This window comes from Oratosquilla oratoria, chromosome 4 (assembly GCF_046742065.1).
Source record: "Oratosquilla oratoria isolate Oo_2021 chromosome 4, ASM4674206v1, whole genome shotgun sequence".
Classification (NCBI taxonomy): Eukaryota; Metazoa; Arthropoda; class Malacostraca; order Stomatopoda; family Squillidae; genus Oratosquilla; species Oratosquilla oratoria.
In genome coordinates this window covers 61859699-61887198 of record NC_134780.1, presented here as the reverse complement: position 1 = coordinate 61887198, position 27500 = coordinate 61859699, and the positions used below count along the sequence as shown (strand labels likewise).

General features: G+C 37.8%; 1 protein-coding gene across 7 annotated transcripts in view; it reads left to right on the top strand.

Moving 5' to 3' along the window:
- The window catches only part of Hr3 (nuclear hormone receptor 3 ROR-beta), a 624231-nt gene that overhangs the window by 562737 nt on the left and 33994 nt on the right, over positions 1-27500 (top strand). For 6 of the 7 annotated variants that reach the window (XM_076184247.1, XM_076184246.1, XM_076184245.1 and 3 more), the window contains 6 exons: positions 931-1096; positions 3537-3709; positions 13468-14037; positions 14833-14975; positions 24179-24311; positions 24706-24930. In XM_076184247.1, the coding sequence (XP_076040362.1) occupies positions 931-1096; positions 3537-3709; positions 13468-14037; positions 14833-14975; positions 24179-24311; positions 24706-24930 (1410 nt within the window). The remainder of the gene's footprint in view (positions 1-930; positions 1097-3536; positions 3710-13467; positions 14038-14832; positions 14976-24178; positions 24312-24705; positions 24931-27500) is intronic. The other variant, XM_076184243.1, reaches the window with a different exon arrangement.

Here is a 27500-nt window from a genome sequence, read left to right as displayed (position 1 = left end):
TGATCAGTATGTTTAAACTGAGCAAGTGTTACCATGTCAAACATAAGAAAACCCATGTTAATGAAGTCTTCATTGCATAACGACTTAGCTAGCAACCACTGAATTCACAAGTCTTTGGTTTATGATACAATATTTGGGCAATATATTCAGAACACTATGGTACCATTTGTTATTAGCTGTATATGGGGGTGTATATCAATTTTTTCGTGTTGTCATTTGGCTGGCAATGTTATTATTGTTGATTAATTTCCGAGATTGAACCCTGACCCACAGGCCCATGGTCAAACTCCCTGCCATAAATTATTCTTCAATTCTCATTAGAACTGAAAAGTCATTGGGACAGGGATTGCTTGGACCATTTACCATGTAACCACTACTTGTGACAGCCACACTGACCTGAGTTTTGTTATAATGATGATAATAATAATAAATTTATTTGGCAAAGAATCAATATACAAGAAGTGCAGATAATGACAAGAACACAGTTTGAAATAATAATTGCAGTTGCCAAGGATAACACAAAAAAGCATGTACACTTATTTCCATTGTGTTAAGTAATAAATATTAGTGTAGAGTATTTTGAAAAATTGATAAGCATGGTGCAAGATAGTAAATTACTTCTAGTATAAAAAATGATGGAAGAGCGAAATCGATAATCAAGATAGCTCTTTTCTTTCTCCATAGCAGTTTGCTTCTTGACAATATTGGTTAAAATATTTAACTGCAGATCAGAGTTGCCCATTTCATTGTCATGAAACAGTTAATCATTACAACATTTTTCAGTCTACAATATTTTCATTTACTCTGAGACAGTGATAATTCCCTTCTTCTATTTTTTTTTTTTTGTACAACATGAATTTATTCTTCCTAAAGGTACAGATGAAATCATGTGGTAATATAACTAATTTATCTTTTTTCTCTCTCCAACAGCTGTGAAGTTTGGACGCATGAGCAAGAAACAGAGAGAGAAAGTGGAAGACGAGGTTAGGTACCATAAGGCCCAGATGCGGGTCGGCTCAGGACTTGGTCAAGAGACCTCACCCGATTCCTCTATGTTTGAACCCCCCACACCTTCATCAACAGATATTTATAACGCGTAAGTTGGATTCCCAGAAAATTAGCATTTTGTGGATGGTTATTGCATATTCTTATATGAATAAACATATATACCATATATATTTTTTTTATATTTTTATATAACCACCCTCACACATATCAATGTACTCATGGGTTTTTATCAATGTGGACAAATATCCTTGTTAGAACAAGAATAAAAAGACAGAAGAAATTATAACAACAGACAATTTTATTCAGCAATGGGGAAGCTACATGAATTATAGACTCCCAATTTTTAAACTTCTATGGGATCCTCTTTCTCCATATCACATACAAGAGCAAGAATTAAGAATTTAGAAATTATAGTTCTTAGCTTTCAAACTCTCAGGTTTATTTTGTATTTTTACACAATTCTTGTATGAATCCACTATTGTGTCAGACCTTTTATAGCTTTGATGAGGATCCTCACATGACTATAGTTAAAATTATTATTGTATATTGTATAATCTGTCATTATATTCCATTCCCTGTAATACTGCAAGAGTGGCACCACCCTTTCCTGATCATAGCCTCCAATTGTCTGCCATATCTTTGAACTAAAATTGTTACAGCAAAGAGTTTGGAAAAAAGTCTAGCTTTGGTTCGTCATACTTCTTAATGTCTTGTAAATTTGAAAGAGAAATCCTATAATTCCCATAAAATGTGCAGTATACAAGTACTTACAATTTCATAAGTAATCATAAAAAAGAAAGAAAAACATAACCAAGTAATATAAACAAAATAATATTATTTCCAGGTCTTTAATATTATGGTGTGTCATTAAGTACTATTATCTTTGCTATCCCTTCTAAACTCATGCAGCTCTGGGTAACTTATCAGAAATTTAATTTAGGCTTAAATACCACAAAATAACTCCAAAACACAAAGTACTGTATCTCAGGGGATTATTTGAACCCTCATATTTTTTTTCAGGATATGTTGATGCTCTATTAACTTAGTAAAGTATTAGACAAAATCAAGTTTTGTCATCTTATTCTACTACAATTTACTAAGTAAATTGGAACATTATGCTGAAGATGGAAAACTTCTTGAAACCAGAGTGTCTAAATGTATCTCCCAATTCTCCTTCTGCTGTCAAATAGTGGAATCACTGAAATTACACCTTTATTATTTTTCTGCAATCTTTTGAGACTTTTAATCTTGATAAGTTGGACACTTGGTTTCTAGACCAGGCCCAAGATCCCTCTCTATCAGTTTCAAGTTTATGTCCTCCACCTTTACATGCAAAGAGATCTGATAATTGGTGACTGCTCCCCTCCTGCTACTGTAAGATAATGGCATAGGAAGAGTCCCTCACTAGTATAACAGAGGGACCAATGATGGATACCTGCATGTGGTGGTCATGCAAGATAGACAGCAAACCTGGCCATTTTCAAAACCTGCCAACTCCCTCACAGAGGTGCAGCCCAGAGGGGCTGAAACTCTGTTTCTAGACTCGGGCCTAGATATCTGTCTATTATCTTCAACTGTATTTCTTAATCTTTTTTTTACATGAGGAGTTGACAACTGGCAACTACTCTTCTCTTCCTACCACTTTCAACCAGTGACTTAAAAACAGATCCACACAGATAGCTATTTACAGAATCATGAAAGGCATAGAAATTATTGATAGAGAGGATCTAATAAAATGGGATGATAGAAATACAAGAGGACACGGAAAGAAAATCAAGAAAGACAGCTATAGAAGAGATCTGAAAAAGAACAGCTTTCCTCACAGAGTAATAGACAGTTGGAACAAGTTAGATGAGAAAGTAGTGTGTGCAAAAACAATACATGAATTTAAAAATAGTTTAGATAAAATGAGATATGAAGACGGGACACCACGAGCATAGCTCCTTTTCCCGTAAAATACAACTAGGTACAACTAGGTAAATACAAGACAGACAGCAGTCCAGAATTTCCTCCCAAATAGATCTGTGAACGTTTCCAAGGACTGTTGCTAGCTACTGTAAGGCTGCAGATTTTCTGCTTAATGAAACTTGAGGCAACAATTGACTATAACAGAGACAACAATACTATATTACTTCCTCAAGAGATAGGAAGACCTGAGAACTACTGCCAACTACAATGAGGATGCAGGTTTCCAATTAGTGAAACTCCATGTTTTGCAAATGCAAATGTACATATGTGGCAAACATATGTCATCTTTGAAGTAAAAACATCATGAAAATACAGAATGATATTGAGGTTTTGTCTCAGTCTTGTAAAACCACTAATTGACAATTTCTGGTAAAAATGTATGTACCCTTCAACAAAGCAGAGAGGTGTGCACACAGAATCAGAATGTGGATTATTTCAAAACAATATATTATAGAATGGTGGTAACTAAATCATGATACAATTTAATTAAAAAAGGGAAATATGTAATACTGATCTGTAAAATAGAATTCATCATTTTCATAAGGACTTTTACATTGCAGGTACACATACCCTGATATGTCCTCGTATACGCCCCCTGGTTACACCATCACCCCGCAAAACAGCATACCCTTTGAAATCACATCAGACTATGTGGATTCAACCACTTTTGATGTACGTCAGCCGTCCCTTGACCCTCCTCCAGACTCTGGTGCCATGTCTCCAGTTTCTTCAGGTGAGTGAACAGACAAGTTAATCATACAACACAGGGAATATGCAGTAACAGTAATTATTTCTACTGTAAATCTCATTTTTCTTATTTGGTTATATTCCTTATACAATAGAAGGGATGACCCATCATCCAGGGGGAGCCAAGATAAGAGGGAGGGAGAGGGTGAGTGGGAGTGGAGTATGTGGGGGTGGAATGGGTGGGAGTGGATTTTGTGCCTTTATTTTTGGCTACCTCCCTTGGAAGGGGGAAAAAACATTGGTACATGTATGTATGCAGTAGAAGTCCTGTCTTTCAACACCAATAGGATCAAACAGTTATTGAAACATTGAATTTGCTAAAACATTGGCCATTTTTGTAGAATGTAATTATTTCAGACCATAAGAAATAAGTAATTATTACACAGCATATTTTTTGTTTTTTTATTCAAATAAAATTCAGACTAACTCAAAGGTGCATTTATGGTGACATGTATAGAAGATCTTGAGCAGGGCTGTTGCTGGAGTGAACAAGTGCTTAGTATTCTGGACATTTGATGAACCACTTACATGAGCCTATAAATGAGTAGATACATTCTAATGTTTTTTTTTTTTTTGTTCTTTTCTTTTTTCAACTTCACACAATATTATAAATATTCAATAAGCAACATATGGTATATTTTGTCAAAGAAAAAACCCTATGCTAAGTTTATTTACCAGTATACACATGAAGTGTATGCACATTTGATCTAAGTGTAGATTTCAGCATACAAGGCTTACAATGAATGAATGTATAATTTTATAGCAGGTGTTTTTTACATTGTGATGTACATATACTTGTTAAATTTGTTCAATAGGTAATATGTTTTAAGCACATTTATTGATATGAAAAAAATAACCCTCTTAAATCACTACTGACAGCAGACCTCATTAGCCTTGTTGCTGAATAAAGCAGTGCCTTTTTTAAAATTGCTACCTTTTGGAAATTGAAAAGTCAGAAAATTCTCTGATTGGGATTATTTCATAAAAGTGCCATAAAGTCAGATTTATTGAAATGTTGGATGCCAAAAGAATGGACTTTTACTGTACATTGTTACAATGATTGTTTGCTATTTTCATAATTTTTATCATATTATACTCGTACATTTGTGACCCTTTATTTGTTATATTTGTATCATCCCTTCAATGTGTACTGGTAGCTTAATCGGAAGTGTGTTGGTCATGCACTCACTTAGTTGTGGGTTCAAAACCCTTATTTCTCTTCAGTTCCCAGCACTGACTGTTACTTGCCTCAACAGTCCAAGTGCATAGGACAAAGGTGACAGCATCAGCCACAGCTACGCACCTCCTGGCATAGGCTTCTCAAACCTTCCTTTAGTTGATGTTTATATCTTTGACCAACTCATGAGAAAAAATTCACCAAAGTCATTTTCATGTCCATAGTCATTTTCATGTCCAGTGAATGTTGCCATTCTTCATAATATCATAATGACATCATCTTCATACTTTTATTATGGGTCTATCAGTTCAGTTTTGAATAACTAAGAAAAAAATACACATATACCAAGGGGTTTTATGTCCTTACAAAGGTGGTAGCCAAAATCAAAGGCATAAATCCACTCCCATCTATTTCATCCCCACATACTCCACTCCCATTCACCACCCCTTCCTCCCTCATCCTCCTGGATAAAAAAAAATTAATACTGATAATTGTTACATTAAGTTTCATTGACTGGAAACCTGCATCCCTACAGCATCTAGCAATGATCCTTTGGATTTCCCAGCAATTTCTCTGGAAAGAAATGATATGCTGCTGTCTAAGTTGTAGTAGTGTAGGACTGTTCTTCTGTCACTGTCATATAGTAGTAGTAGGAGGGGAGTAGTCACTGGTTTTGAGCTCTCTTTTCATGAAAGTATGGTCCAAGTTGATAGAGATTTTAGGCTAAGTTCAGAGACTGAGTGTCAGCACCTTGGGACTGTAACTCCAGATTTGGTTAGAGAGTGTTGAAGGTTTTATATAGGCTGCAAGGAGATGATTCTGTCTCTCATGTACATCTTGTAAGATCACCATTTGCAGGTGCACATCATTTGGCATTCTCTTGTAATAGTAGTTACCTTGAATTTCAATGACAGGAAACCCGCAGCTCCACAGTGGATGGCAAAAGTCCTTGATCACTCCAACAGTGTCTGTGTTGCATTATTGTATTTACCTAATTGTAGTATACAGGAAAGGAACAATACTTGTTGGGTCCTGTTTCCTATTCTCTAATTTTCTAACATACCTAGACTCAAATTCATGTACGGTTCCAACTTAATTTATATCTTTGATTTCCAGTTATCATATTTAGATTTGAACTCATGTATTGTTTGAACTTGGGCTATATTACCTTCTAAGCTATTCCACATATTTATACATCTATATGGAAAATGTATTTCTTCACATCCTTTTGACATTTGGTCTTTCTTGATTTACTTCCATGAACTCTTAAAGCTTCCATCTTTAATCAGGAAATCTCTTCTATCACTGCATTCTATCTCCTTTAGTGACCTGAACACTAATCATGTCACCTCTTTCTCTTCAATATTTTAAAGTTGGCAGACCCAGTACCTTTAGTCTTTCCTCATATGGTTTATCTGCCAGTCTGGGGACCAGTTTGGTTGCTGCCCTTTGTATTCTTTCAACCTTGCTTATATCCTTCACTCTGTGTGGGGACCATACTACTGATGTATATTACAGTCTTGAACATATCAGGGTTTCGATGACTTTTTTTCATCATCTCTTCATCCATATAATGGAATGCTGCTTTAATGTTCTCTACTAGTCCATGTGTCTCTCTCACAATCCTGCTGATATTATCTGTCAGGTAACAGTTTGTCTTTTATCAATACTCCCAAGTCTTCCTCCTCTTTTAGTTTTGTAATGTGTTCACTTCCCAAGGAATAGTTTAAGGATGGCCTTTTACCTCTCTTGCCCATTTCCAGTACTTTGCATTTTTTGGTACTGAACTTCATTTCCCATTCTTGGCTCCATGCAAAAATAGTGTTGTATCTTAGTTTTTCCGTGTATGCCAATAAGTTTCTTTGTAAATATCCATACATTAGTAAGGTTAAACTAAAACCATGCTTCCGACAACACCGTCTGTGTTACATCATGGCGCTCAAAGCGCGCGCAAAAACATCAACAAAACAAAAGCAAAAGCCACATATTGCCATTAACCTAAACATTGTTTTAATCTGAATACACTACAGATTCCTCCCCTCTTATTTTTTGGTTTACACAAAATAAAAAACTTACATTGATTCAATTAATCTCTTACTAGGTTTCACTGACCTATTTGACCTTCTCAATACTGGCTCAGTAGGAACATAAGGTTCATTAATAGGTTTGTCAATATTATTATTAGGAAGCACTTCAGTGGCACATGCAGGTTGTGAAATGGTATCACTGTTAATAGTCATTTACAGTTTTACTGTTTCCAACACTACTGCTAGTATATAGTTTAATAAATAAATTTTCAATTTGACAATTAAACAGGGAAGATGCAGAAACTGGTGATGTTTCATTTTCAATAGTAATATACCTAGCTTTCAATTGATCACAATGTCTACACCAAATTAAATTTCCACTTTCAATGAACACTTTTACAACATAATTTCTGGCACCTGTAACCTCAATAATAATACCTGGTAACCAAGGTTCACCTCTAGAATAGTTTTTTGCAAAAACTGCTTGCCCAACTTCAAATCTGCTTTCTACGCAATCAAGTGCATTTTTCTTATCAACTAGCATGTTCTCTTCCTCCTTTGTTTTAGTTGTTTTACATATGTCCAGAGAAGATTTAAATCTTCTGTGAAACATCATTTCTGCAGGGCTTTCTTTTATGCCTGAATGAATGGTTCTCCTGCTGTTATACAGAAACCTACTAACTCTTGTGTTAATTGATCCACTTTAATAGTTTAGTATTCCCTGTTTAAAATTGTTAACATATCTCTCAGCTTGCTATGCACTTTGTGCACAGTTGTACCTGATGAACTGGAATTAGCCATCTTTCCCTCTCCCATGTGAGCTTTTTCAAGTGACAGAGTGTGTTCTAGGAGTGTTGAAGATGTCAATGCTTCTAGTTTCAGGTCTTCGGCAAGTAGATATTTGAAGTATGGTTCACTATCAATTGCCTTAAACAGTTGGTCTCGCAGCCTGGCATCAAACGTGGTACCAAAGTTGCAATCCTTAGCCAGTCTCTTCAGGTCTGCATAGAACTCTTTCACAGTTTCTTTTTCAACTTTACACCATTGTTGAAAAGAACACAAGCTTCGGTGATATGATAGCTTTGTAATGAAGTGGTTTTTCATTAATTCAATCAGCTCATCATGTGTCTTCATAGTTGGCATGTCTGGTGGAGTCAAGTTTGCTAAAATTCCAAACATTTTTGTGCCTATGTACACAAACAGTTGATTTTTCTTCTTGCCAGCATCAGTTATATCCTGTGTGGCTACATGGGCTTCAAACAAAGCCAAGTAGACATCAAAAGGGAGTTCTTCAGGGTTAAATGGTCCAATCTTGATTGAAGATGCCATCATTAACACTGGTCTAGCTTCTTAGCTAGAAAACTTTCAGACAGCTTTAGGTAATTGTAAACCTTTCTCCTCTCTAATAGGAGAAAAACAAACAAATAAACCAGTGATGTGTGGTGTTGTGTAACAGAAAGCAATATAAGCAAAGGCACCTACACTCGGTGTGGTCACCTTTAGCATAGCCTAAAACCCAGGTATCATGATGCACGTAATTGAAGGAAGCTGTGGTACCCACACTAGGTGCGTTTACCACCATTTTCTGGTCTAAACCACCGGAAAAAACACTAATCCTCGTCACCATTGTTGTATCTTAGTTTTTCCGTGCATGTCAATCAGTTTCTTTGTAAATATCCATACATTAGTAAAGGTAAATTAAACGCATGCTTCTGACAATACTGTCTGTTTACATCATGGCGATCAAAGCTCGCACAAAAACATCAACAAAACAAAAGCAAAAAGTGCATATCGCCATCAACCTAAACATTGTTTTAATCTGAATACACTACAAATAGTATTTAGATCTTTTTGGAACATTCTACTGTCCTCCTCATCTTTCACTCTTCTCATGATTTTTGCATCATCTGCAAATATGTTGGCATAGCTTGTTGTTCCTTTCATCATGTCATTAACATAGACAAGAAACATTATTGGTGCAAGCACTTAACCTTGTGGTACTCTCCTCATTATTGCTCTCCAGCTTGACATCTTGTCCTTTACTACTGTCCTCATGTATCTTTCCTTCGAAAAGTCTTTAATCCCTTCTAATAGTCTGCCCCTCAGTCCTCAAACATGCTTTAATTTCTACATAAGTTGACTGTGAGATACTTTATCAAATACCTTCTCTAGGTCCAGGTACATGCAGTCCACCCACCCTTCTCTCATCTGTGCTATTTAACAAGTGATCTCCCAATACAAGTAACTACTATCCAGAAAACAAACAAGAAATACATTACCAGACGCTACAGGAAAAATTCAACCCCAGCTGCACACTGGAGTTGATTAACTTAAAGAAAAAACAAACAAGTTAAAAAAGAAATATGGCCAAACAGAACAAGAAAAAGAACAACTAAAGCAATTAGATAGAAACATCACAAATCTAATAAGCAACAAACAGAAAGAACACTAGGGGAAATTAACCAACAAAATAGATGGAAAAACTGATAATGGCTAAATTTGGAGAGCTGTAAAAATCATGAAATACTCATGAAGCAGTTGGACCAACTCAAGGTAAGATATTATCACTAAAACAGCAATCTGACATCATCATCAACATATATTTCACCAAAGCAATTTTGAAGCTCATATCACCAGAAAAGAAAAATTAGCAGAGAAATACAGAAAATCAAACTAGACACTGAACCCCCATGTTTAACCAGTAAAAATAAAGAAGAGTCTATGAATTTTTTTTTTAAACATCCAAGCAGAAGGCCCATTCAGAATCTCAAACATCTACCTCAAATATGTGAGTCACATAGTCAAAAGGGTCTTAATTAACACTTTCAAATACTCTTGGTTACACAACAAAATCACAAACATCTGGAAAAGAGTTCACATACATTCCATTAAAAAAAAAAAAAAAAAAAAAAAAAAAAAACATACAGACCAATCTTACTACTACCCACAATATCCAAACTAATGGAAAGGCTGCTACTTTTATGCCCAACACAACCAAGATATGTAAAGCTCAGTGCTTTTGTCACATGCATGGACATGCTGAACTGTATGGTCCAGTAAGCCTTTGAATGCCTAAATCTTGCCCTTTGTCCAAGAGCAATAGAGTTCCAATGGCTTTGCCTCCCTGTACAGTAACTTAAGGTTCCAGCCACCTCCAGTTACTTAGTAAAAAGTGCAGCACTGTTAGCAAAGACAAAATTGTTTACCTCTATTTTCCCAATGGATGCTCTGCAATGACATGCCCAACAGCTATGCCCAGTACCCTGTCTATGCAGATGTTGAAATGTTTTGGGGTAAGGGTACATCCATACTTCACACCTGAATAGGAAAGAAGCTGGATATGTTTCCTTCACACTTAAAGCTCTCTGTCTTAGAATATAGACCAGACATCAAGTCTGTAATTATCACAGGAATCCCACAAATCTGCAAATCCCAGAGCATCCTTTGAAAACTCTGAAACTTAAATCAGTGTTCCACACGAACACAAAGTACCAGGAACTGATCTGTTGTTGATGTACTAGGCATGAAGCTAAGCTACTCAAACCATTGGAACTTTAGCAGATGGGAGGAAAGCCACAACAGCAAAGATGGGTGAGCACCTTGCCCAGCATACTGAGCAGTATATCACCACATCAGTTGTTTCAGTCCTGCTTGTCCCCCTTCTCTTTTCAACCAGGGATGACAATCCCATTGTTCCACTCACATGGAATGGTATCAAACTGCCAAAGGGCAAACCGCACTGTATGCGACCCATGGATCATGACCTCATCTCTGACTTTCAGAGACATACTGATGTTGCAGATGCTGGTTGCCTTTCCACCCTTCAACATACAACCTCTCTATCTTCATTCAGAAAGGGTAGAATTTCATTAATTAGCAGCTTAGTAACTATCACCCAAACATGAGCCAGGGTCAGCCTGTACAACTGCCCAAAGTATTATGCCCAGCAAGCTCCACACCCATCATTTCAGACATGTAATTATCTTGAATTTGTTCCCATTATGCCCTCCTATCCAAAATCAGAAAGATAATCTCTATCAGTTTTATCTCCTACTTTCATTGACCTGAAGACTGTAATGAAAGTCACTTCTCTTCTCTAATCTCTCTTCATATAGTTTGTCTGCTAGGTAGGGGATCAATATTGTTGCTGTTCTTTATCTTCTTTCAATCTGATTTATATCTTTCACTTTGTGTGGAATTCAAACCACCACTGTTTACTACAGTCAGAAGTGGGTCATTTTCTCTGTGAATTTTTTCATCATCTCTCCAGCCATGAAGTGTGTGTATTTACCTAATTGTATTTACCCAATCATATATACCTAATTGTGATATACAGGAAAAAGGAACTGCAGGATGTCAAGAAACAAGCTTTTCATATCTATATATATATATATATATATATATATACAGATGCTCCTCAACTTACGTTTTAGTTACGTTCCGAACGGCCGAACGTAACGTGAAAATGAACGTAAGTTGTTACTGTACGTTCCAGTAATGTACGACCGTTAATACTGTACTATACATCCATATATTCTATTACCGTATCTTATAAAACACCCCTAAATCATTAATAATAAACATAACATTGTAAAATAATAACATTAATTTCAAATAAATTAAATTCAAGCAACATAAAGTGAGATGGTGAAGGAGGAGGGGGAGAAGGAGGAGGAGGAGGAGGCAAGGCACGTTCAGTCTGTCATTTGTGCAATATAAACAATGGAAGCAGCATCATGCGTAAGTATCGTTTGAACGTCTCGTACTACGGAGAGCGCACTAAACTCAAAAATCACTCAAAAAAAATTATTTACAATTTTTTTTTTAGTCAGTTCAAACATAAAATCGAAAAAACATAAAACAAATGAACGTAAGTAGAGGAGCGTCTGTATATATATATATATATATATATATATATATATATATCTATATACCAAGGGCTTTTACCCCCTTACAAGGGAGGTAGCCAAGTCAAAATCCATATACTAGTTCCCACCCATTCCACTCCCATCTGCCACACTTCCTTCCTTTCATCTTAGCTCCATTGGATGACAAACAAACAAGCTTTTCGCATACATTAATTCCTGGAATAGCTTAGAAGCTAATATTAACCAAGCTAAATCAGTATGCATATTCAAAACTAGGTTGGATAGAGAATAAGAGACAGGATTGAAAGAGCATACCTTCTCTCCTGCATACTGGTTCTATCTTGTTTTAAGTTGTTCTAAGTGTTGGCATATCTGTATGAAAAAATGTGTGTGCATTTATATTATACCTGAACAAGATGGTCCTGCAGGGAGGATGTCAGAGAGAGTCATCTACCTGCCTCCATCTCCAAACCTTGTCAGTTTATTCATTTCCAGTTAGAGGTGCAGCACCAAGGGGCTGACATTTGGTTTGTGGACTGGGCCCAAGATCTCTCTTTATCAGTTTCATCTATATTTCTTCCATCTTTAAACACAAAAAGAGCTGACAACCAGCAACTGTTCCCCTCCTACTACTTTCAACTGTTATCAGCCCTCTCTCATGCATATTATATTTTTATAGGAAAGACGTTAATTATGATTATTATATTCAAGTCTTATTATAATGTGTTGGTTAAATTATCTGATCTGTAAATATATTTGTATTTCTTGACATCATCAGTACAGATAAGGTGAGTTTAGATGCCTCACATGATTACAAAATGTAATTAGGTTCTAGCTTCAATGGCTATGGAATGGAGGATAAAATGGTAAATAGGAATAAATAATGGAAATGATAATATCAATTTCCTCTTAAACTTGTCACCTGCATTTTGTGGTTTATAAATTTTCTATCAATTCAATATTAACTCTAAAAATCATATTAGACATATTAGTCCAAATTTACAAGATAGAATTTCCAATAAGATTCAACCTATATGACTACCACGGAATGCTTTGACAGACAAGAATGCCATGGTGTGGGCCACTTTACATGCTCTTGCTACTAATACAGTAAAAGTCCTATATCCTTCTGTATTCCCAGAACATCACATTCTCCTGCCACATTCCCCCTGAATGCACCTTTTAGGGGTGGTACTCTAAGTATCACATAGCAGACAATGCACTGGGCTAGATATTGTGGGCATTCTGTACAAGACGGCTTCATATCAGATCATACTTGACTTTTGGTGGCAAGGGCAGTGTTTTCAATGGACACTGAATCACAGGTGGAGGAAATAGAGTATGTGTGTAATTGGCAGTTGACAAAAAGTCTATCAAAAGAAACACCATGTGAGGATGGAGCCTTTATTAGCAGGATGCTTTGCTTGTTGGAACTTTATCAAGTCCATGATCTACTAGATAAAGCTCTAACAGGTAAAACATACTAATAAAGGCTCCGTCCTCACATGGTGTTTCTTTTGATAGAAACAGAGTATCTTAGGGAGGCTTCAAGGTGGTGGTAGTGGGCATAGGGATTGTTGGATGACTACACAATCCAGGTGATGGGAAGGGATGTTATGGTGGTGGTGCATCCAGATGGTTCGGTGCACTAATCTAGGTGTCGGGTCCCCAGGTAAAGGAGGGTTCGGCCAGAGAGGAACTACTACCTGCACTTCCGGAGGACAGCTGACTCAGATGCGTGGTACTGGGCCTGGAGGAGGTGGAGGAGATGGAGGAGGAGGAGGAGGAGGAGGAGGAGGCGGTGGTAATGGCCCCACAGGAAATGGAGGGCTAGGAGTAACAGATGGTGGAAATACAGCAGGTCTACTTGGTCAGACAGGATTAACCTCGGATATCATGATTAAGCAAGAAGTGGAGACCTGCTTTGACCTTGATACACTTCAAACAACGACCAGACCAAGTAATGATGCTGGTGGTGATGGGGGAGGAGGTGGAGGAGGCATGGGTGGAGGAGTACCAGCAACAACGACCACAACTCCAACAGGAATTACAACATTACCTGATCGGACCTTAACTCCAGTGGATAGTACAACGTTTCTACCGCACCACCGGGCAACTCCCACCTCACCTCCTCTCACGCAAATTCCCCAGCAGCACCAATTGCAGCAACAGCAGCTATCACAACAACAATCAACAACTCCGGGTATAACTGCTCTCCCTGAGGAGGACTTTGGGCCCCCACGTAAGCTTTCACTAACAAATCATGTGACATCAGCAACTAAACCAACAACAGCAACACCATGACTATAGTAGTGGTCATAGTTGTGGGTTTGAGATAGCTGCATGTTGTCATTTCATTTTCTTTAAAGTGATTGCATGCAATGATTTTGCTAGCTAATGTCATTGTATATACAGTAGTAGTTTTGATGCCTTAACCTGATGCCATTTATGGTGTAGTGTTGCTTCTTTCTAAGACACTTAAAGTTTTGCTCATTGTGCTTTTATTGCTTGTGCTTGAGAATAGTCAGCTCTGCATGCAAAAGAGGCCTATGCATTATTTAGATCAAACTTCAAAACTAAATGCAGTTGAGTTGAATTTGAAAAAAGTCTAAGATCCATCTCCCTTCACCTGTATTCTCACTGGTAAGTTATATAGTTTGAAATTCAACATGGCTTCTTGTTTTTGTTCAGTTTTGTATGGCTAAAATAAATTTGATAAATCCTAGACATTTATATAATATTTTGGAGTGTTATTTTGTGCATGAATCAAAGTGCATTTTGTTTTGGATATAAGTTAGCTACTATTTAAGATTTACCTTTCCTAAATTTGCATATTATTTTGTATCATATCAGTACTTGCTTGCAGTAATGGTTATGCCTTGTATTTATTGTCATGGTGTTGGTTGGCAAAGCTGTTTTACATATCAAAGTGAAATTAAAACTGAAGTTATTGTGACATTCAGAACCCTGAGTTGTTTACATCACGCATTATAAGATTCAACACTGTTGTACTGAGGAATATTTTCAACTCTTACAGATCCGTCACAGATATCCGAGTTACTTGCACGCACCATAGTGGATGCCCATCTTCGAACCTGCCTCCTCTCCACTGAACAAATCAGTGAAATTAAGTCCAAGCAAACTTTTGATATCAACAAAGTGCACTTCTACCAGAATATGGTGAGTTTTTAACTCTCAAATATGGCTTTTAGAGGATAAGCTACTAGAATTAGATTGTTATATATTGATTTCAGTATATTATATATATTATTAACTTTGACTTTGGCTACCTACCTTGTAAGGGGGGAAAAGCCCTTGGTATATGAATATATGTATTATTAACTTGATCTTTGCAAAGGATTATAAGTGCTAGTAAGAATGCACTGTGATACTAATCTTTAGACATATATATATTTGTGTGTATATATATATATATATATATATATATATATATATATATATTTCTAAATAGAAATGTAGTAGCACATTTGTAGATAACACACAGGAACCCACAGTCGGAGAAAGGATTATTCTTTATTCGAAGTTTATTCTTTCTCCGATGTTATATATATATATATATATATATATATATATATATATATATATATATATATATATATATATGGGGTGCAAGGAGTGTTGAGCAAAAGGGAAAAGTCTATTCAGCAAGGAGGGGAGAAGGTAGGAAATAATGATTAGTGAATAATGGTTGTATACAGATGATACTGTGATGCAAGGAAAGGGGTAGGGTGTTAGGGAATGGTTATGTATGAATGATATTTTGACATAGCCTAAAGGGATTTCTTCCCATTTTCTCTTTTTTCTGCCTGAAGGGACAAAAAGGGAGGGGGTCACTGATTAAGTGAAGTGGTCTTGCTGTGGATATACTGTGTATTGCTGCATTGCTTCTGACCCAGGGAATTGGGTAGGATAGAGGGATAACCCATCATCCATGAGGAACTAAGATGAGAGGGAGGAAAAGTGGTGGAATGAGTGGGAGTAGATACTTGCCTTCTGACTAGGCAACTTTCTTTGTAAGGGGGAAAAAGCCCATGCTGTATAGAGAAAAAATGTATATATATTATGAAGGTGGAAAAAGAAGTCACGGGTCTAGTTCCGAGTTTCTGAGTTTATTCCTGACTGGTTTCACTCTATGCTTCTTCATTCCTCTGAAGAAGCATAGAGCGAAACCAGTCAGGAATGAACTTAGAAACTCGGAACTAGACCCGTGACTTCTTTTTCCATCTTCATCAACTGGTCACAATGTACCACCATATATATATATATATATATATATATATATATATATATATATATATAATATATATATATATATATATATATATATATATATATATATATATATATTTACCTTGTTGTATTTTACAGAAAGGGGAGTTATGTTCATGGTGTCATGTCTTCATATCTCATTTTATCTAAACTGTTTTTAAATTCATGTATTGTTTTTGCACACACCACTTTCTCATCTAACTTGTTCCATATGTCTATTACTCTGTGAGGAAAGCTGTTCTTTTTCAGATCTCTTCTATAACTGTCTTTCTTGGTTTTCTTTCTGTGTCCTCTTGTATTTCTATCATCCCATTTTATTAGATCCTCTCTATCAATAGTTTCTATGCTTTTCATGATTCTATAAATAGTTATCAAATCTCCTCTCTTCTTTGCTCTAGTGTCTGTAGCTCAAGTTTTGCTAGTCTCTCTTCATATGATAGTTTTGAGTGTGTTGGTGCCAATTTTGTAATTGCTCTTTGTATTCTTTCAAGTTTTGTTATACATTTTTTTTGTATTTGATGACCACATCGTTGCTGCATATTCCAATCTTGGTCTTATCAAAGTGATTAGTATTTTCTTCACCATTTCTTCATCCAGGTATGTAAATGCCACTTTGATTGTTCTTATTAAATTATGAGTTTCTCCAAAAATCTTGTTTATATGTTTCTCAGGTGACATATTATTCATAACAATGACTCCCAGGTCTTTCTCATTTTCTACTTTTTTTATTCCTTCTCCCAATTTATATGATCCTACTATTCTTTTTTTTTTTGCTTTTTCCAAATTCCATTATACTACACTTTTTAGTTTTGAACTCCATCTCCCACTTCCTACTCCATTCCCATACTTTATTGAGATTACTCTTTAGTGACTCACAATTTTCTTCAGTGTTCACCTTTTTTAACAGTTTTGCATCATCTGCAAAGAAGCTCATATAACTTTCAATTTCTTCATCCATATCATTAATATATATAGCAAACATTATTGGGGCCAGAACTGTTCCTTGTGGAACACCACTTATTACTTCATCCCAATTACAGTGACTCTTATCACTACTCTCATTTTTCTTTCTTGCAAAAAGTCTTCCATCCATTTAAGCAGTTTACCCTGTATTCCTCCTTCAGTTTCTAATTTCTTAAGCAACTTCTTATGTGGTACTTTGTCAAAAGCTTTTTTCAGGTCTAGAAATGCACAATCAGACCATCCATCTCTTTCTTGTATTATATCTATTAGCCTTGAATAGAAACATATTAAATTGGTGACGCATGATCGTCCTTGTCTGAATCCAAATTGCCTTGGATTTAGCACTTTCTTTTTTTTTTTTCTAAATACTTTACCCATCTACTTTTGATCATTCTTTCACAAATTTTTGCTATTGTACTTGTTAGAGAGACTGGTCTATAGTTGGTAGGGTCTTCTTTATTTCCCCCTTTATATGTAGGTACTATATTTGCTCTTTTCCAATATTTTGGAACTTTTCCTTCTTTCACGGAACTGTTTATTATGCTATGTATTTTGTCTGACAGTTCATTCCTGCATTCTTTCAAAATCCAGTTTACTATTTCATCTGGTCCATGTGATTTTCTGACATCAAGATTACACAAGTGTTTCATTATTTCATTCTTTGTTACTTCTATTTCTTTCATACAGGGGACTTTCTCTTCCCATTCAATCTCTCCAGGTTGTATGTTCTCCCTTGTAAACACTGATTTAAAATACATATATACATACATACATATACCAAAGGCTTTTTCCCCCTTACAAGGGAGGTAGCCAAAAATGAAAAAGCATAAAATCATTCCCACCCATTCCATCCCTGAATACACTCCACACCCCTCCACCCTCCCTCTTATCTTAGCACCTCCTGGATGACGGGTCATCCCTGCACCTTGTCCACTGCTCTGGGTCAGAAGCAGTGTTGCAAGACACAGCACATCCACAGCAAGGGTGCTTCATTAAATCAGCGACCCCCCCTCTCCGTCCTCCCATGCATAAAAGGAGAAGACGGGGAGAAATCCCTTCGGGCTGCATCAAATTTTGCTCACACATACTACCTCATCCCCCCGCCCATTCCACCTCATGCATCACAACATCATCCATATACAACCATTCTCCATTCACCCCTGTCTTCTGTCCTCTCCCGTCCTTCCTCAACAGACATTCCCTTCTTCCCCAAAGCCCCCTTCACCCCATCCATCCACCTCATCCTAGGACGTCCCCTCATGTTCACTCCCTCCACATCTGCCTTCCATACCTCTTTTACTAGTCTTTCTTCACTCATTCTTTCCATGTGTCCAAACCATCCTAATACTCTTTCATCAACCCTATCTCCTAGCTCCCTTTCCACCCCTGTTTTTCTCCTCACCTCCTCATTTCTCACTCTATCTAGCCTAGTAACCCCCATCATACTTTTCAGACACCTCATCTCAAACACATTCAAACTCCTTCTCTCTTCCTCTCTTATGTTCCATGTTTCTGCCCCATACTGTGCTGTTGGCACAATCACTCCTTCATACAGTCTCCTCTTAGCATCCATTCCCAAATGTCTATTCCTCATTACACTCTTCAACCCACCAAGACATTTACTCGCTTCTCTCAATCTACATTCTACCTCCACCTTCACTCCACCTTTTCCTGCCACATTTGCACCCAAGTATTTAAAACTATCCACTTCCTCCAATATAGAAGAAAGGGTAGTGAATGGTGGGATGAGGAAACAAAGAAGGTTGTAGAAGAGAAGAAGCGAGCATTCACAGATTGGTTACAAAAGAGGACAGGGGAGTCATATGAGACGTACAAAGAAAAGAAAAGAGAAGTAAAGCAAAAGGTAAAGGAGGCAAAGAGGAGAGCAGATGTGAAATGGGGTAGGAGTATGACAGAAAATTTTGAAAGTAATAAAAAGATGTTTTGGAAAGAAATTAAGAGAGGAAGAGGAGGCGAATCAAGTAGGGAAGAAAAGGTAAAAGGTACAGATGGAGAGTTGATAATGGAAGAGATGGCAGTGAGGGGAAGATGGGCAGAATATTTTAGGGAGTTGCTGAATGTGAAGGAGGATAGGGAAGGAAAGATAGCTGCAGTGGGAAATACGAAGAAAATGAGAGTGATGAGTGAGGAGAATGGAGGAGAAATAAGGAAGGATGAGGTGAAGGCAGTTGTAAAGATGATGAAAGCAGGTAAGGCACCTGGTCTGGATGGATGTCATGCAGAATGTCTGAAAAAGGGAGGTTCAGTGATGGTGGACTGGTTGGTGAGATTATTTAATGTTTGCTGGAGAGAGGGTAGAGTACCGGAGGACTGGAGTAGTGCCTGTATAGTTCCTCTTTACAAGGGAAAAGGGGACAAGTGTGAATGTAGTAATTTCAGAGGGATTAGCCTGTTGAGTGTAGTAGGGAAGGCTTATGGGAGAATCTTAATTGAGAGGATTAGGAGAGGAACAGAAGGAGTAATTGGTGAGGAACAGTGTGGTTTTAGGACGGGTAGAGGTTGTGTAGATCAGATCTTTGTGGTAAGACAGATATGTGAGAAAGCTATAGGAAAGGGAAAGGATGTTTTTTGGGCTTTTATGGATCTGGAAAAGGCTTATGATAGGGTAGACAGAAAGGCACTGTGGGAGGTTATGCAGATTTATGGGATAGGAGGAAAGCTTTTGGGAGCTGTCAAGAGTTTTTATGTGAGTAGTAGAGCATGTGTTAGGATTGGAAATGGAGAGAGTGAGTGGTTTGAAGTAAAGGTGGGACTTCGTCAAGGATGCGTTATGTCGCCCTGGCTGTTCAACTTATACATGGATGGGGTGGTGCGAGAGGTGAATGCTAGGATAGTGAGTCAGGGATTGGAGATGGTTAAAGAAAATGGAGAAAAGTGGGAGGTGAGCCAGCTGTTGTTTGCGGACGACACTGCGCTTGTGGCAGGGTCAGAGGAAGAGTTTGGGAGAGTATGTGATAGAAGAAAACTAAAGATAAATGTGGGTAAAAGTAAGGTGATGAGATGTACAAGGGGTGAAAGTGGCAGTAGACTGGAAGTGAGCATTAAGGGAGAGCGACTGGAGGAAGTGGATAGTTTTAGATACTTGGGTGCAAGTGTAGCAGGAAAAGGTGGAGTGAAGGTGGAGGTAGAATGTAGATTGAGAGAAGCGAGTAAATGCCTTGGTGGTTTAAAGAGTGTAATGAGAAATAGACATTTGGGAATGGATGCGAAGAGGAGACTGTATGAAGGAGTGATTGTGCCAACAGCACTGTATGGGGCAGAAACGTGGAACATAAGAGAAGAAGAGAGAAGGAGTTTGAATGTGTTTGAGATGAGGTGTCTGAGAAGTATGGCGGGGGTTACTAGGCTAGATAGAATGAGAAATGAGGAGGTGAGGAGGAGAACAGGGGTGAAAAAGGATTTGGGAGAGAGGGTTGATGAAAGAATATTAGGATGGTTTGGACACATGGAAAGAATGAGTGAAGAAAGACTAGTAAAAGAGGTATGGAAGGCAGATGTGGAGGGAGTGAACATGAGGGGACGTCCTAGGATGAGGTGGATGGATGGGGTGAAGGGGGCTTTGGGGAAGAGGGGAATGTCTGTTATGATGTTGTGATTGCATGAGGAGGAATGGGCGGGGGGGTGGGGGGTGGGGTAGTATGTGTGAGTAAATTTTGACGCAGCCCGAAGGGATTTCTCCCCGTACTCTCCTTATATGCAAAGGGGGACGGAGAGGGGGGGTCGCCGATTAAATGAAGCGGCCTTGCTGTGGATGTACTGTGTCTTGCGACACTGCTTCTGACCCAGGGCGGTGGGCGGGGTGCAGGGATGACCCGTCATCCGGGAGGTGCTCAGATGAGAGGAAGGGTGGGAGGGGTGTGGAGTGTATTTGGGGATGAAATGGGTGGGAGTGTTTTTATGCCTTTCCCTTTTTGGCTACCTCCCTTGGAAGGGGGAAAAGCCTTGGTATATGTATGTATGTATGTACTTCCTCCAATCGCTCTCCATTAATGCTCACTTCCAGTCTGCTGCCACTTTCACCCTTTGTACATCTCATCACCTTACTTTTACAGCATTTATCTTTAGCTTTCTTCTATCTCATACTCTCCCAAACTCTGTCACTAACTTCCTCAATCCCTCCTCCGATCCTGCCACAAGCACAGTGTCGTCCGCAAACAACAGCTGGCTCACCTCCCACTTTTCTCCATTTTCTTTAACTATCTCCAATCCCTGACCCACTACCCTTGCATTTACCTCTCGCACTACCCCATCCATTTATAAGTTGAACAGCCAGGGTGACATAACGCATCCTTGACGAAGTCCCACCTTTACCTCAAACCACTCACTCTCTCCATTTCTAATCCTGACACAAGCTCTACTACTCTCATAAAAACTCTTGACAGCTCCTAGAAGCTTTCCTCCTATCCCATATATCTGCATAACCTCCCACAGGGCCTTTCTGTCTACCCTATCGTAAGCCTTTTCCAGATCCATAAAAGCCCAAAAAAACATCCTTCCCCTTTCCTATAGCTTTCTCACATATTTGTCTTACCACAAAGATCTGATCTACACAACCTCTACCCGTCCTAAATCCACACTGTTCCTCACCAATTACTCCCTCTGTTTCTCTCCTAATCCTCTCAATCAAGATCCTCCCATAAGCCTTCCCAACTACACTTAACAAGCTAATCCCTCTGAAACTACTACATTCACACTTGTCCCCTTTTCCCTTGTAAAGTGGAACTATACAGGCACTCCTCCAGTCCTCCGGCACTCTACCCTCTCTCCAGCAAACATTAAATAACCTCACCAGCCAGTCCATCATCACTGTACCTCCTTTTTTTAGACATTCTGCATGGCATCCATCCAGACCAGGTGCCTTACCTGCTTTCATCATCTTAACAACTGCCTTCACTTCATCCTTCCTTATTTCTCCTCCATTTTCCTCACTCATCACTCTTATTTTCTTAGCATTTCCCACTGCAACTATCTTTCCCTCCCTATCCTCCTTCACATTTAGCAACTCCCTAAAATATTCTGCCCATCTTCCCCTTACTGCCTTCTCTTCCATTATCATCTCTCAATCTGCACCTTTTAACTTTTCTTCTCTACTTGATTCGCCTCCTCTTCCTCTCTTAATTTCTTTCCAAAACATCTTTTTATTACTTTCAAAATTTTCTGTCATATTCTTACCCCACTTCACATCTGCTCTCCTCTTTGCCTCCTTTACCTTTTGCTTTACTTCTCTTTTCTTTTCTTTGTACCTCTCATATGACTCCCTTGTCCTATTTTGTAACCAATCTGTGAAAGCTCGCTTCTTCTCTTCTACAACCTTCTTTGTTTCCTCATCCCACCATTCACTACCCTTCTTTCTATTTCCTCCTGTCCTTCTTGTTCCACACACCATCCTTGCACACTTTGTGACTCCTTCCTTGAACCATCCCCATTCCTCCTCCACGCCTAGCTCTACTCTATCCTTCACTCCCTCCCACTCCTCCTTCAGCTTCTTCTTGTACTCCTTCTCCTTTTCCTTTTCATTTAAAGAGTTCACTCTAAGTACCTCCCTACCTTTTGTCCCTTTCCTCTTTCTCCATCTATCCTCCACTCTCAACTTACCTTCCACCAAAAAATGATCTGATATTCACCCACTCTCTCCCATTAGCACATGTACATCCTTAACTCTTCCTATCATAGTCCTACATAATCCATCAACACTCTATCTACCACCCACCCACCACCCTCTCCCATGTGTACTTATGCTTGACTTTCTTCCGAAACAATGTATTTGCTATCATCAACTCTCTTTCTAGACACATTTCCACCATCAACTCTCCACTACGATTCTTTCCTGGAACTCCACATTTCCCAACCACTCCATCAATTGGACCATTTCCTACCTTAGCATTAAGGTCTCCCAGTACTATTACATTGACATTTCTCCCTAAATCCTCTATGCACTCATTTAAATCTATCCAAAAGACCTCCCTTTCTTCTACACTTATTATATCTACCCAATTTGAGTTCTTTTCTCTAAGTACCACCCTCACTTTTCTTCCGTTCAAGAAGTCTTTCATCCATTCCAATAATTTTCCTTGTATTCCACCTATTGTTTAAATTTTTCTTTGTAGCTTTTTGTGTGGTACTTTGTCAAAAGCCTTTTGTAAGTCCAAGAAGGCGCAGTCTGTCCAACCATCTCTGTTTTGTATTATTTCTATTAATCTTGAGTAAAAGCATATTAAGTTTGTAGTACATGATCTTCCACTTCTAAATCCAAATTGCTTGGGGTTTAGTATGTTGTTCTCTTCCAAATGTTTAATCCATTTATTTTTAATAACTCTTTCAAATATTTTTGTAATTATGCTTGTAAGGGATACCAGGTCTATAGTTTGTTGGATTTTCTTTATCTCCTCCCTTGTATGTTGGTACAATATTTGCATTTTTCCAATCTTGTGGTACTTTTCTTTCTTTGAATGAGAAGTCAATAATCTTGTGAATTTTATCTGTAAGTTCATCTATACTTTCTTTCAATATCCTGTTTGCTATTCCGTCAGGCCCATATGACTTTCTGACATCAAGATTCTTTATTTGGTCCCTTATTTCTTTCTGTGGCACTGTTATTTTTTTCATTTTGGGGGATCCTTCTTGCTGTCCTTCATCCCACATTTATGAGCTTTCAATTGTAAATACAGACCTAAAGTGTCTGGTCATTACTTCAGCCATTTCTACATCTTCTATATATTCTTTGTTTCCTTCATGCAGTTTCACTATTTCATGTTTGTCTTTTAGTTTATCATTTACATATCTGTAAAATAGTTTAGGTTGGTCTTTGCATTTGTCTAATTATCTTTTTTGTAGTTCCTTTTTTCCTCTCTACATATATCTACATAATCATTTCTCAGTTTGATGTATGTTTGCCATTTAGTCAATGTTTTGTCTTTTTTCCATTTTTCCAGGCTTTGTCTCTTCTATCTATAGCATTGCTACACTTTTTATTATACCAACACTTTATGTGTGAGTGTGTGTACATAAAAGTTTTAATCTCGTCTCTACTTCTTATTCATAGTATATGTCACATTGTTGCTGGAATCAGTAAAGACTTTAGTAACTGTCTCTTATATCTTCCAATTTAGGCACATGAGGAACTTTGGTTGGACTGCGCAAAGAATCTGACTGATGTGATTCAGCAGATTATCGAGTTTGCCAAGATGATTCCTGGGTTCATGAGGCTTTCTCAAGATGACCAAATTGTTTTACTTAAATCAGGTAAGAATGTCATTGATATGAATATCATTGGTGCATCAAAAATTGCAACAAAGAAACACATTTTTCTCCATTTCAAAATTTAGTTATATGTATATATAAACTTGTGATATTCTGTAATTTTCCACCTTTTCTGTCATGGTTTTATTAATCAGATATAGTCTCCTGTTGGCATGATTCATTATTATAATTCATATTAAAGTATATGTAATCATTTAATTGCTGTAGCCATATTAGTTAATTAAAGATAGCAATATTTATATACTATAAAGGCCTCTTGAAAAAGTAAGAACTTTCTATATAATTAGAATGATAAGTATATTAATCATGTAATCATTAACATAAGTGTCTTACATTGTTGTGTGAAGTATTATTCAGCTTACTTTTGCTCTTGCAGGAAGCTTCGAATTGGCTGTGTTACGAATGAGTCGATACTTTGACTTGTCCCAGAACTGTGTTGTGTACCGAGAAACAATCCTGCCTATGGAGGCATTTCTCACTTCTGAGACTGTTGAAGTTAATCTCGTCAGCTCTGTGTTTGACTATGCCAAATTTATCGCTGAACTTAAATTGACTGACACAGAGTTAGGCTTGTACTCTGCCTTTGTGCTCCTACAGACAGGTGAGGTTATCTATTTTTGTTTTGAATCTAAAATCCCCAAACAACCAACCACACCTCAGTACTACTATGATGATGATGGAAATGCGGTGGATAGGTCTATCTTGCCTTGTTACTACCCAGTGTGTTGCTTTACCCTCAGTGTGACCATCCAAGCAAACATAATTCAAAACAGACACAATCCCTCCAAAGTGAACCAACCACATATCCATCTTCAACAGCCAACAATACATTACAAGACATTTATTTGCAACCAATCTCAACCCACCCATGAGACCACATCACATCAACTATGCCTGCCATGATTACCACTGCAGTGTTGTTTCCAATTAAGTATATACTCAACAATAGTAGACACAGTGCAAAGAATCACTGGAGCCATAAGTAGATAGCAAAAATGCATTTCAATTTGGAGGCATGTTACAGATTCTTGTATCTTTATGCTTTGACATTGTAGTGATGCCCTATACCATCAGCTCCATATAGACAACAGTTGTTCTTTTAACAAGTAGCTCATTCATAATTATCTTTGTATTAGTTCAGTTATTTCCAAGGGTTAGCAATAGAACATATAAATAACTAGATATACATATGTATATGTGTGTGTGTGTGTATATATATATATATATATATATATATATATATATATATATATATATATATATATATATATATATATATATATATATATATATATATATATATACAGTATAAGTCAAAAGGCATAAATCCACTCCCACCCATTTCAACCTCACATACTCACCCCCATTCACCACCCCTCCCTCCTTCTTCTTCTTCTCCTTCTTCTTCTTCTTCTTCTTCTTCTTCTTCTTCTTCTTCTTCTTCTTCTTCTTCTTCTTCTTCTTCTTTTCCTTCTTCTTCCTCTTCTTCTTATTCTTCTTCTTCTTCTTCCTTCTCACAGCAAGGTCACTTCATTTAATCAGCAACAACCCATCTCTGTCCCCTTATGCAGAAAAAGAGAAGACAGGGAGAAATCCCTTCAGGCTATGTCAAGATATCATTCACACATGCTCCCTAACCCCCCCACTCCCTTCCATGCATCACAGCATCATCCATACACAACCATTCTCCACTCACTCCTATCTTCTGTCTTCTCCCTTCCTTCCTCAACAGACATCCCCCCTCTTTCCAAATGCCCCGTTCATGCCATCTATCCATCTCCTTGGTTGCCCATTCATGTTTGCTCCATCCACCTTTGCTTTTCACACTTTTCTTACTAATTTTTCTTTACTCATTTTTTTTCATGTGTCCAAACCATCCCACTACTCTTTCGTCAACCCTATCTCTCATCTTCTTTTCCAACCCCACTCTCCTCCTCAACTCATTTCTCATTTTATCCAACCTAGTAACCCCTACCATACTTCTTTGACATTTCATCACAAACACATTTAAACTCTTTCTTTCTCTCTTCCAATTTGCTGCCATCCTCTCCCCTTGTATATCTCATCACATTACTTTTACCCACATTTATCTTCAACTTCCTTCTTTCACACACCTTTCTAAACTCCATCACTAACTTCCTTAATCCCTCCTCTGATCCTGCTACAAGCACAGTGTCATCAGCAAACAACAATTGGCTTATCTCCCATTTTTTTCACTTTAACCATCTCCAATCCCCTGCCCATTACCTTTGCATTTACCTCTTTCACCACCCCATCTATGCATACATTGAACAGCCATAGTGACAAGACACATCCCTGGTGAAGTCCCACCTTTACCTCAAACCACTCGGTCTCTCCATACCTAATTCTAACACAGGCTCTACTACTCTCATAAAGACTTGACTGCTCTTATCAGCTTTCCTCCTATCCCATATATCTGCACTTTCTCCCATAGTGCCTACTTGTCTACCTTGTCATAAACCTTTTCAAAATCAATAAAGGCCCAAAAAACGTCCTTACCTTTTCTTAAAGCTTTCTCACATACCTGCCTTACCACAAAAATCTGATCCACACAACCCATACCTTTCCTAAACTCATACTGTTCCTCACCAATTACTCCCTCTGTTCCTCTCCTAATCCTCTCAATCAAAACCCTTCCATAAGCCTTCCCAACTACACTCGACAAACTGATCCCTCTGAAAGTACTACACTCACACTTGTACCCTTTTCCCAAGTAAAGCAGAACTACACAGGCATTCCTCCAATCCTCTGGCACTCTACCTTCTGTTAGACAAACATTAAACAACCTAACCAGCCTGTCCCCTATTACTGTATCTCCCTTCTTTAGACACTCTGCACGAGACCAATCTAACCCAGTTGTCTTTCCTCCTCTCATAATGCTAATAACTGCTTTCACCTCATACTTTCTTATTTCTCCTCCATTTTCCTCATTCATCACACTCATTTTCTTAGTGCCTCCCACAGCAACTACCTTTCCCTCCCTATCCTCCTCCACATTTAGCAACTCCCTAAAATAATCTGCCTGCCTCTCTCATACCGCTGTCTCTTCCATTATCATCTCCATCTGCACCTTTTACCTTTTCTTCTCTACTTGATTTGCCTTCCCTTACCCTCTTAATTTCTTTCCAAAACAACTTTTTATTACTTACA